The sequence below is a fragment of the Echeneis naucrates genome, chromosome 14 (genome assembly GCF_900963305.1).
Source record: "Echeneis naucrates chromosome 14, fEcheNa1.1, whole genome shotgun sequence".
NCBI lineage: Eukaryota > Metazoa > Chordata > Actinopteri > Carangiformes > Echeneidae > Echeneis > Echeneis naucrates.
The window spans coordinates 6,346,768-6,359,713 of NC_042524.1; the positions used below are offsets into that span (position 1 = coordinate 6,346,768).

Consider the following 12,946-nt stretch of genomic DNA (forward strand, 5'->3'; position numbering starts at 1 on the left):
TCGGACCAGACAGAAAAAGTTCTTCACTCGGACCAGACAGAAGAAGTTCGTCACGACGACCAGACAAAGTTTTTCACTACCACCAAACGTTGGTACAACTTTCACTATAACTCCACAACCGGTAGATCTTTGTTCATCTACAATGGAAGCAAATTCAGCTGAACAGCATCCTAGACCAACTAAAATGCTGCATGCTCTCCGACTAGCCCTTATCGACTCAAAGAGGGAAAATGAGAAGCTGACTGAAGAAATTGCAGCCCTGAAGGAGAAGTTCAGCACCAATGAGAACAGCTGGGAGGAAGAAAAGATGGCGTTCATCAAAGAGAGAGACTTCATTGCATCGAAGCTGAACATCACCCAGAAGAGCTTGGACGACCTGATGGAGAACTTCGACATCGTAAAAACCAGCGAGAAGCAGATGCAGAACAAACATGAAGCGGTGGCAAAAACGTTAAAAAAGACAGAAGACCAAGTCCTGCTCTTGGAGGAACAGCTCCGTAAAACCAAGACCGAGGCGGAGCAGATCCAAGACCAGATGAAAGTAGAGAGGGAAATTGAAATTTCAGCGTTGAAGGAGACAATAGCCATCAAAGAGAACAGCTGGGAGAAAGAAAAGATGGCGTTCATCAAAGAGAGCGACTTCATTTCATCGAAGCTGAACATCACCCAGAAGAGCTTGGACAACCTGGTGGAGAACTTCGACATCGTAAAAACCAGCGAAAAGCAGATGCAGAACAAACATGAAGCGGTGGCAAAAACGTTAAAAAAGACAGAAGACCAAGTCCTGCTCTTGGAGGAACAGCTCCGTAAAACCAAGACCGAGGCGGAGGAACAGCTCCGTAAAACCAAGACCGAGGCAGAGCAGATCCAAGACCAGATGAAAGTAGAGAGGGAAATTGAAATTTCAGCGTTGAAGGAGACAATAGCCATCAATGAGAACAGCTGGGAGGAAGAAAAGATGGCGTTCATCAAAGAGAGCGACTTCATTTCATCGAAGCTGAACATCACCCAGAAGAGCTTGGACGACCTGATGGAGAACTTCGACATTGTAAAAACCAGCGAGAAGCAGATGCAGAACAAACATGAAGCGGTGGCAAAAACGTTAAAAAAGACAGAAGACCAAGTCCTGCTCTTGGAGGAACAGCTCCGTAAAACCAAGACCGAGGCGGAGCAGATCCAAGACCAGATGAAAGTAGAGAGGGAAATTGAAATTTCAGCGTTGAAGGAGACAATAGCCATCAAAGAGAACCGCTGGGAGAAAGAAAAGATGGCGTTCATCAAAGAGAGAGACTTCATTTCATCAATGCTGAACATCACCCAGAAGTGCTTGGACGACCTGATGGAGAACTTCGACATCGTAAAAACCAGCGAGAAGCAGATGCAGAACAAACATGAAGCGGTGGCAAAAACGTTAAAAAAGACAGAAGACCAAGTCCTGCTCTTGGAGGAACAGCTCTGTAAAACCAAGACCGAGGCGGAGCAGATCCAAGACCAGATGAAAGTAGAGAGGGAAATTGAAATTTCAGCTTTGAAGGAGACAATAGCCATCCAAGAGAACAACTGGGAGGAAGAAAAGATGGCGTTGATCAAAGAGAGATACTTCATTTCATCAAAGCTGAACATCACCCAGAAGAGCTTGGACGACCTGATGGAGAACTTCGACATCGTAAAAACCAGCGAGAAGCAGATGCAGAACAAACATGAAGCGGTGGCAAAAACGTTAAAAAAGACAGAAGACCAAGTCCTGCTCTTGGAGGAACAGCTCCGTAAAACCAAGACCGAGGCGGAGGAACAGCTCCGTAAAACAAAGACCGAGGCGGAGCAGATCCAAGACCAGATGAAAGTAGAGAGGGAAATTGAAATTTCAGCTTTGAAGGAGACAATAGCCATCAAAGAGAACAACTGGGAGGAAGAAAAGATGGCGTTGATCAAAGAGAGATACTTCATTTCATCAAAGCTGAACATCACCCAGAAGAGCTTGGACGACCTGATGGAGAACTTCGACATCGCGAAAGCCAGAGAGAAGCAGATGCAGAACAAACATGAAGCGGTGGCAAAAATGTTAAAGCAGACAGAAGACCAAGTCCTGCTCTTGGAGGAACAGCTCCGTAAAACCAAGACCGAGGCGGAGCAGATCCAAGACCAGATGAAAGTAGAGAGGGAAATTGAAATTTCAGCTTTGAAGGAGACAATAGCCATCAATGAGAACAGCTGGGAGGAAGAAAAGATGGCGTTGATCAAAGAGAGAGACTTCATTGCATCGAAGCTGAACATCACCCAGAAGAGCTTGGACGACCTGGTGGAGAACTTCGACATCGTAAAAACCAGCGAGAAGCAGATGCAGAACAAACATGAAGCGGTGGCAAAAACGTTAAAAAAGACAGAAGACCAAGTCCTGCTCTTGGAGGAACAGCTCCGTAAAACCAAGACCGAGGCGGAGCAGATCCAAGACCAGATGAAAGTAGAGAGGGAAATTGAAATTTCAGCTTTGAAGGAGACAATAGCCATCAAAGAGAACAACTGGGAGGAAGAAAAGATGGCGTTGATCAAAGAGAGATACTTCATTTCATCAAAGCTGAACATCACCCAGAAGAGCTTGGACGACCTGATGGAGAACTTCGACATCGCGAAAGCCAGAGAGAAGCAGATGCAGAACAAACATGAAGCGGTGGCAAAAATGTTAAAGCAGACAGAAGACCAAGTCCTGCTCTTGGAGGAACAGCTACGTAAAACCAAGACCGAGGCGGAGCAGATCCAAGACCAGATGAAAGTAGAGAGGGAAATTGAAATTTCAGCTTTGAAGGAGACAATAGCCATCAAAGAGAACAGCTGGGAGGAAGAAAAGATGGCGTTGGCCAAGTGGAAAGACTTCATATTTTCAACACTGGACTACTTTATGAATTACATTGAGACCCTAAAAGCCAGAGAGAAGCGGCTCAACACAAATTTTGAAGTCGTCACCAAACAGCTGGAAGAGGAACATGAGCGATGCATCAAACTGGCTGAAGAACTCAGTGAAACAAGGATCGATGCAGAAGTGCAGCAGTACATCAAGGCAGACATGGAGGAGAGGTGGCTCGCCAAAGAGGAGGACTGGAAAAAAAGGACCAACGCAATGGAGGAACACATCTATCACCTCACTATGTTGAACATCAAGCTTCATAGGCTATAAATAATGTCTGATAAGGAAAAGGCAGATATAGAAAAGGAAAAAATGAAAGCAAAGAAGGAGGCACGGGAGAGGCTGATGAATGAGATGAAGGAGCAGAAGAAGAGGGAGAAGAAAGACAACAACTGTCTGTCCATTCCCCTCCACTGATACAATTCCTTCTCTTGCTCTCTCTCTCTCTCTCTCTCACCCTTTTCCCTTCACCCCTCAACCCCTTCCCACCTCACAGTAATAACCTTTCTTTGTGGTGTTTGCATGTTGACTTTTTGTCTGCGTAGGCTTCTCCAGGTACTCTAGTTCTCCTGCAGTCCAAAGACATGCACATCAAGCTGACAGTCTGACAGTCCCCACCTATACTTTTTTTATTTTTACTTATTTATTTATTTTTATTTTTACTTTACTTTCTCTATATCAATCTTTTCACACTTTCTTTTTCCAACTTTTTTCTATTCACTATCTTTCTTACTATCCTACTATCTATCTAAAAAAATAAATCAAAAATCAATCAAAAATTATTACATTCATTTCTGTCTTTATAATAGATTGTAAAATACATGCATAAAAACTAGACCAGAGGTAATTTGGTCATTTAAATGATTAGACTTTTTAATGATGATTTGGGGTTTCCTGCAGCTGAGATCTGTCAAACATCAGAGAAATACTCCTCCAGTGGTATCACTTTAGTTTTACACCAAAGTATTTAGGTGTGCGATCCTCAGGGATGAGAAAAGGTTTTAATCACCTCTAAATAACGTTTGGTGTCTCTTCAAGTTCTGTCATTTAACTCTTGTGTCTTGGTCAATAGAATAATAATAATCAAAAAAAGTGATTTCAGAGAAATATTACCACGACGTATATCTAAGCAGACAGTCCAAACAGCGAAATATAAGATATTTTTAAAAATGGTTTAACTTTACCTCTAGTAACTTCTGGTCAACGACTGAATCATAGAAGTGTTGAACTTAATCTGCCTCACCACTAGATAGCACTATAACCCTGCTGTTCTCATTAATGGGTTGGTTAAACTTAGTCACATCTCCAGAAAGTAACATGTGACTCAACATGTCACATCAGGACTTCAGCAGCGATGTGAGCAACAGTTGTGAAGCCATGAAATGTTTTCAGAGAAAACATATTCTGCTCTTCTGACTCCTGCCATTATAGTCAACAACAATAAATTGACAAATGTTTCGTGTTTCATACTTCACGCTCACCAAATATGATTTTCAACAGTTGGTGCAGGGCATATTTTCAAAGTGCTGCACTCATTTGGGGCAGGTAACGTACCAGTACTTTTACCTGCCACAAATGAGCATACATAAGCATATATTAAGATACCCAAATATATTTCATAGTAGGAAACACTTTTTCTGGCTGTCACCGAAAGTGCTGCGGTCTAGACCAGGTCTTCCTTATAACTGAGATCCTTAATCCCAGTGGTATAAACCTGGATAAATAAAGTCTTAAAACACCCACAAAGCATGCAATGTGCAAATGGGTGCATGTGGTAGAGCGGGTTTAGCTGGGCCAAGAACACAATGCTTGATTTTGAACATTGTGTTCTCAGTTTTCCAATAAACTGTGACGGCAGCATAGTTAAGAACTAATGCAGCAATACTGTATGAGTCAACGAGGAGGTGCAGACAGAGAAAGATATGGGATTAGAGCAGAAACAGAGAAGGAAATGGACAGAGCATGTGAGGGGAGGGTCGGTGTTTGTGTGTGTGTGAGCTCTGTTCCCTTGAGTCCACCCTGGAGATCGCTTGGGAAAAAGACCTCTAGGTCTGACGAGCAGCCAAGACGGCACGGGAGCGAGAGGAACGACTAAAGGGTTGGTCTACTTTCCTGGAGGCAGGTGATCAAACCCAGCAGAACAGCCCTGCCACCAAACCAGGAGAGAGAAGCGCTGCCACAGAACCTACAGAGTCATCCAACACCACAGAGGGAGAGCAGCCCCCAGGAAAACACCCGCAGTCCTCACAGGAACAGGAGGTGGACTCTACAGACAGCAGCCTAGCAGGAAGTGATGAGGAGGCTGAGGACAAGGCCTAGACGCTTCATGTCTTTGGTCCCCATGGCAACCAATAAGGACACTCCTACTTAAAGGTGAACTGCAGCAAGTCTGTGATGATCAGGGGGGAGGAACAGGACAGTTTCGGTAGTTTTGTAATGTAGAGAAATAAAAGTATGATTTTTGCCTAATCTCTCTTCATCGTTGTAGTTTATATTGTGGTTAAATAAGATTATTATTCCTTAAAAGCATAGCTCTCACTATCTGTTTCAGTGTGTAACATTGTTTTTAGTGATGTTCTGATGACCTTAAGATATGAGTGAATAACTAAATATAACAGACTGAACCAGTGCTGGATTTGAATTGCAGCAGTCTGTTCAATTTCAAGTTTCATTTTTATTTTAAATAGCAGTAATTTGCTCTGTTTTGTTCTTCACTTTTATAATATCATAGTAATATTTCTGTTGTCTAAGCTTGTTTCTCCCTCCATATTTTACTATATTTAACATTATAAACGTCACAGAAAATCCAGGTTCTATATAAAGATGATCGTAGAACACACCCACAGAAAAATGCAAGGAATCAGAAAACTTTTCCTATTTTTAAAATGTACCAACCAAATTTTTTAGTAAAGCTGCAACAATTAGTTTATTTTCAAGAGGAATGTCACCTATTTTTCAAACCAATTTATCATTTCAATTTCCTTTGTTAAACTGTACACAATATTCACTATAAGAGATTTGACGTGTTGATGTTTGGATTTTTAAAGAGAATCTATGCTGTTTTGTTATTGTTTAAAATGGCTGGACTCATTATAATGTCGGCCATATTTGTTGATATTAAAATTTTTCCAGTAGCGCTCCACTTGGTTACAGGAACCCTGAGCTCTGATGATGTCATCACATGACATCACAAATTCCTCCTGGGCTCCTTTGATGATTGAAGATCAAAGGAACTCGTTCTTTATAAATATCAGAGAAATACTCTTAGTCCACCAAATCACACACAGCAAGTTCACTACAGACAGAAAAAGTTCTTCACTCGGACCAGACAGAAAAAGTTCTTCACTCGGACCAGACAGAAGAAGTTCGTCACGACGACCAGACAAAGTTTTTCACTACCACCAAACGTTGGTACAACTTTCACTATAACTCCACAACCGGTAGATCTTTGTTCATCTACAATGGAAGCAAATTCAGCTGAACAGCATCCTAGACCAACTAAAATGCTGCATGCTCTCCGACTAGCCCTTATCGACTCAAAGAGGGAAAATGAGAAGCTGACTGAAGAAATTGCAGCCCTGAAGGAGAAGTTCAGCACCAAAGAGAACAGCGGCGAGAAAGAAAAAGAGTTTATCAAAGAGAGAGACTTCATTTCATCAAAGCTGAACGTCACCCAGAAGAGCTTGGACGACCTGATGGAGAACTTCGACATCGCGAAAGCCAGAGAGAAGCAGATGCAGAACAAACATGAAGCGGTGGAAAAAATGTTAAAGCAGACAGAAGACCAAGTCCTGCTCTTGGAGGAACAGCTCCGTAAAACCAAGACCGAGGCGGAGGAACAGCTCCGTAAAACAAAGACCGAGGCGGAGCAGATCCAAGACCAGATGAAAGTAGAGAGGGAAATTGAAATTTCAGCTTTGAAGGAGACAATAGCCATCAAAGAGAACAACTGGGAGGAAGAAAAGATGGCGTTGATCAAAGAGAGATACTTCATTTCATCAAAGCTGAACATCACCCAGAAGAGCTTGGACGACCTGATGGAGAACTTCGACATCGCGAAAGCCAGCGAGAAGCAGATGCAGAACAAACATGAAGCGGTGGCAAAAACGTTAAAAAAGACAGAAGACCAAGTCCTGCTCTTGGAGGAACAGCTCCGTAAAACCAAGACCGAGGCGGAGGAACAGCTCCGTAAAACAAAGACCGAGGCGGAGCAGATCCAAGACCAGATGAAATTAGAGAGGGAAATTGAAATTTCAGCTTTGAAGGAGACAATAGCCATCAAAGAGAACAACTGGGAGGAAGAAAAGATGGCGTTGATCAAAGAGAGATACTTCATTTCATCAAAGCTGAACATCACCCAGAAGAGCTTGGACGACCTGATGGAGAACTTCGACATCGCGAAAGCCAGAGAGAAGCAGATGCAGAACAAACATGAAGCGGTGGCAAAAATGTTAAAGCAGACAGAAGACCAAGTCCTGCTCTTGGAGGAACAGCTCCGTAAAACCAAGACCGAGGCGGAGCAGATCCAAGACCAGATGAAAGTAGAGAGGGAAATTGAAATTTCAGCTTTGAAGGAGACAATAGCCATCAATGAGAACAGCTGGGAGGAAGAAAAGATGGCGTTGATCAAAGAGAGAGACTTCATTGCATCGAAGCTGAACATCACCCAGAAGAGCTTGGACGACCTGGTGGAGAACTTCGACATCGTAAAAACCAGCGAGAAGCAGATGCAGAACAAACATGAAGCGGTGGCAAAAACGTTAAAAAAGACAGAAGACCAAGTCCTGCTCTTGGAGGAACAGCTCTGTAAAACCAAGACCGAGGCGGAGCAGATCCAAGACCAGATGAAAGTAGAGAGGGAAATTGAAATTTCAGCTTTGAAGGAGACAATAGCCATCCAAGAGAACAACTGGGAGGAAGAAAAGATGGCGTTGATCAAAGAGAGATACTTCATTTCATCAAAGCTGAACATCACCCAGAAGAGCTTGGACGACCTGATGGAGAACTTCGACATCGTAAAAACCAGCGAGAAGCAGATGCAGAACAAACATGAAGCGGTGGCAAAAACGTTAAAAAAGACAGAAGACCAAGTCCTGCTCTTGGAGGAACAGCTCCGTAAAACCAAGACCGAGGCGGAGGAACAGCTCCGTAAAACAAAGACCGAGGCGGAGCAGATCCAAGACCAGATGAAAGTAGAGAGGGAAATTGAAATTTCAGCTTTGAAGGAGACAATAGCCATCAAAGAGAACAACTGGGAGGAAGAAAAGATGGCGTTGATCAAAGAGAGATACTTCATTTCATCAAAGCTGAACATCACCCAGAAGAGCTTGGACGACCTGATGGAGAACTTCGACATCGCGAAAGCCAGAGAGAAGCAGATGCAGAACAAACATGAAGCGGTGGCAAAAATGTTAAAGCAGACAGAAGACCAAGTCCTGCTCTTGGAGGAACAGCTCCGTAAAACCAAGACCGAGGCGGAGCAGATCCAAGACCAGATGAAAGTAGAGAGGGAAATTGAAATTTCAGCTTTGAAGGAGACAATAGCCATCAATGAGAACAGCTGGGAGGAAGAAAAGATGGCGTTGATCAAAGAGAGAGACTTCATTGCATCGAAGCTGAACATCACCCAGAAGAGCTTGGACGACCTGGTGGAGAACTTCGACATCGTAAAAACCAGCGAGAAGCAGATGCAGAACAAACATGAAGCGGTGGCAAAAACGTTAAAAAAGACAGAAGACCAAGTCCTGCTCTTGGAGGAACAGCTACGTAAAACCAAGACCGAGGCGGAGGAACAGCTCCGTAAAACCAAGACCGAGGCGGAGCAGATCCAAGACCAGATGAAAGTAGAGAGGGAAATTGAAATTTCAGCTTTGAAGGAGACAATAGCCATCAATGAGAACAGCTGGGAGAAAGAAAAGATGGCGTTCATCAAAGAGAGCGACTTCATTGCATCGAAGCTGAACATCACCCAGAAGAGCTTGGACGACCTGATGGAGAACTTCGACATCGTAAAAACCAGCGAGAAGCAGATGCAGAACAAACATGAAGCGGTGGCAAAAACGTTAAAAAAGACAGAAGACCAAGTCCTGCTCTTGGAGGAACAGCTCTGTAAAACCAAGACCGAGGCGGAGCAGATCCAAGACCAGATGAAAGTAGAGAGGGAAATTGAAATTTCAGCTTTGAAGGAGACAATAGCCATCCAAGAGAACAACTGGGAGGAAGAAAAGATGGCGTTGATCAAAGAGAGATACTTCATTTCATCAAAGCTGAACATCACCCAGAAGAGCTTGGACGACCTGATGGAGAACTTCGACATCGTAAAAACCAGCGAGAAGCAGATGCAGAACAAACATGAAGCGGTGGCAAAAACGTTAAAAAAGACAGAAGACCAAGTCCTGCTCTTGGAGGAACAGCTCCGTAAAACCAAGACCGAGGCGGAGGAACAGCTCCGTAAAACAAAGACCGAGGCGGAGCAGATCCAAGACCAGATGAAATTAGAGAGGGAAATTGAAATTTCAGCTTTGAAGGAGACAATAGCCATCAAAGAGAACAACTGGGAGGAAGAAAAGATGGCGTTGATCAAAGAGAGATACTTCATTTCATCAAAGCTGAACATCACCCAGAAGAGCTTGGACGACCTGATGGAGAACTTCGACATCGCGAAAGCCAGAGAGAAGCAGATGCAGAACAAACATGAAGCGGTGGCAAAAATGTTAAAGCAGACAGAAGACCAAGTCCTGCTCTTGGAGGAACAGCTCCGTAAAACCAAGACCGAGGCGGAGCAGATCCAAGACCAGATGAAAGTAGAGAGGGAAATTGAAATTTCAGCTTTGAAGGAGACAATAGCCATCAATGAGAACAGCTGGGAGGAAGAAAAGATGGCGTTGATCAAAGAGAGAGACTTCATTGCATCGAAGCTGAACATCACCCAGAAGAGCTTGGACGACCTGGTGGAGAACTTCGACATCGTAAAAACCAGCGAGAAGCAGATGCAGAACAAACATGAAGCGGTGGCAAAAACGTTAAAAAAGACAGAAGACCAAGTCCTGCTCTTGGAGGAACAGCTACGTAAAACCAAGACCGAGGCGGAGGAACAGCTCCGTAAAACAAAGACCGAGGCAGAGCAGATCCAAGACCAGATGAAAGTAGAGAGGGAAATTGAAATTTCAGCTTTGAAGGAGACAATAGCCATCAATGAGAACAGCTGGGAGAAAGAAAAGATGGCGTTCATCAAAGAGAGCGACTTCATTGCATCGAAGCTGAACATCACCCAGAAGAGCTTGGACGACCTGATGGAGAACTTCGACATCGTAAAAACCAGCGAGAAGCAGATGCAGAACAAACATGAAGCGGTGGCAAAAACGTTAAAAAAGACAGAAGACCAAGTCCTGCTCTTGGAGGAACAGCTCTGTAAAACCAAGACCGAGGCGGAGCAGATCCAAGACCAGATGAAAGTAGAGAGGGAAATTGAAATTTCAGCTTTGAAGGAGACAATAGCCATCCAAGAGAACAACTGGGAGGAAGAAAAGATGGCGTTGATCAAAGAGAGATACTTCATTTCATCAAAGCTGAACATCACCCAGAAGAGCTTGGACGACCTGATGGAGAACTTCGACATCGTAAAAACCAGCGAGAAGCAGATGCAGAACAAACATGAAGCGGTGGCAAAAACGTTAAAAAAGACAGAAGACCAAGTCCTGCTCTTGGAGGAACAGCTCCGTAAAACCAAGACCGAGGCGGAGGAACAGCTCCGTAAAACAAAGACCGAGGCGGAGCAGATCCAAGACCAGATGAAAGTAGAGAGGGAAATTGAAATTTCAGCTTTGAAGGAGACAATAGCCATCAAAGAGAACAACTGGGAGGAAGAAAAGATGGCGTTGATCAAAGAGAGATACTTCATTTCATCAAAGCTGAACATCACCCAGAAGAGCTTGGACGACCTGATGGAGAACTTCGACATCGCGAAAGCCAGCGAGAAGCAGATGCAGAACAAACATGAAGCGGTGGCAAAAACGTTAAAAAAGACAGAAGACCAAGTCCTGCTCTTGGAGGAACAGCTCCGTAAAACCAAGACCGAGGCGGAGGAACAGCTCCGTAAAACAAAGACCGAGGCGGAGCAGATCCAAGACCAGATGAAAGTAGAGAGGGAAATTGAAATTTCAGCTTTGAAGGAGACAATAGCCATCAAAGAGAACAACTGGGAGGAAGAAAAGATGGCGTTGATCAAAGAGAGATACTTCATTTCATCAAAGCTGAACATCACCCAGAAGAGCTTGGACGACCTGATGGAGAACTTCGACATCGCGAAAGCCAGAGAGAAGCAGATGCAGAACAAACATGAAGCGGTGGCAAAAATGTTAAAGCAGACAGAAGACCAAGTCCTGCTCTTGGAGGAACAGCTCCGTAAAACCAAGACCGAGGCGGAGCAGATCCAAGACCAGATGAAAGTAGAGAGGGAAATTGAAATTTCAGCTTTGAAGGAGACAATAGCCATCAATGAGAACAGCTGGGAGGAAGAAAAGATGGCGTTGATCAAAGAGAGAGACTTCATTGCATCGAAGCTGAACATCACCCAGAAGAGCTTGGACGACCTGGTGGAGAACTTCGACATCGTAAAAACCAGCGAGAAGCAGATGCAGAACAAACATGAAGCGGTGGCAAAAACGTTAAAAAAGACAGAAGACCAAGTCCTGCTCTTGGAGGAACAGCTCCGTAAAACCAAGACCGAGGCGGAGCAGATCCAAGACCAGATGAAAGTAGAGAGGGAAATTGAAATTTCAGCTTTGAAGGAGACAATAGCCATCAAAGAGAACAGCTGGGAGGAAGAAAAGATGGCGTTGGCCAAGTGGAAAGACTTCATATTTTCAACACTGGACTACTTTATGAATTACATTGAGACCCTAAAAGCCAGAGAGAAGCGGCTCAACACAAATTTTGAAGTCGTCACCAAACAGCTGGAAGAGGAACATGAGCGATGCATCAAACTGGCTGAAGAACTCAGTGAAACAAGGATCGATGCAGAAGTGCAGCAGTACATCAAGGCAGACATGGAGGAGAGGTGGCTCGCCAAAGAGGAGGACTGGAAAAAAAGGACCAACGCAATGGAGGAACACATCTATCACCTCACTATGTTGAACATCAAGCTTCATAGGCTATAAATAATGTCTGATAAGGAAAAGGCAGATATAGAAAAGGAAAAAATGAAAGCAAAGAAGGAGGCACGGGAGAGGCTGATGAATGAGATGAAGGAGCAGAAGAAGAGGGAGAAGAAAGACAACAACTGTCTGTCCATTCCCCTCCACTGATACAATTCCTTCTCTTGCTCTCTCTCTCTCTCTCTCTCTCACCCTTTTCCCTTCACCCCTCAACCCCTTCCCACCTCACAGTAATAACCTTTCTTTGTGGTGTTTGCATGTTGACTTTTTGTCTGCGTAGGCTTCTCCAGGTACTCTAGTTCTCCTGCAGTCCAAAGACATGCACATCAAGCTGACAGTCTGACAGTCCCCACCTATACTTTTTTTATTTTTACTTATTTATTTATTTTTATTTTTACTTTACTTTCTCTATATCAATCTTTTCACACTTTCTTTTTCCAACTTTTTTCTATTCACTATCTTTCTTACTATCCTACTATCTATCTAAAAAAATAAATCAAAAATCAATCAAAAATTATTACATTCATTTCTGTCTTTATAATAGATTGTAAAAATACATGCATAAAAACTAGACCAGAGGTAATTTGGTCATTTAAATGATTAGACTTTTTAATGATGATTTGGGGTTTCCTGCAGCTGAGATCTGTCAAACATCAGAGAAATACTCCTCCAGTGGTATCACTTTAGTTTTACACCAAAGTATTTAGGTGTGCGATCCTCAGGGATGAGAAAAGGTTTTAATCACCTCTAAATAACGTTTGGTGTCTCTTCAAGTTCTGTCATTTAACTCTTGTGTCTTGGTCAATAGAATAATAATAATCAAAAAAAGTGATTTCAGAGAAATATTACCACGACGTATATCTAAGCAGACAGTCCAAACAGCGAAATA

At 43.4% G+C, this 12,946-nt stretch overlaps 1 protein-coding gene across 1 annotated transcript; it reads left to right on the plus strand.

The window, feature by feature from the left end:
* Nucleotides 1-142: 142 nt before the first annotated feature.
* On the plus strand, nucleotides 143-12,138 carry LOC115054510 (golgin subfamily B member 1-like). Its single transcript, XM_029519758.1, has 4 exons — nucleotides 143-3,165; nucleotides 3,211-3,296; nucleotides 3,448-3,457; nucleotides 6,126-12,138. The coding sequence occupies exons 1-4, from the start codon at nucleotides 143-145 to the stop codon at nucleotides 12,058-12,060; spliced, it is 9,054 nt and encodes a 3,017-aa protein (XP_029375618.1). The 3' UTR covers nucleotides 12,061-12,138.
* The last annotated feature ends 808 nt before the right edge of the window (nucleotides 12,139-12,946 follow it).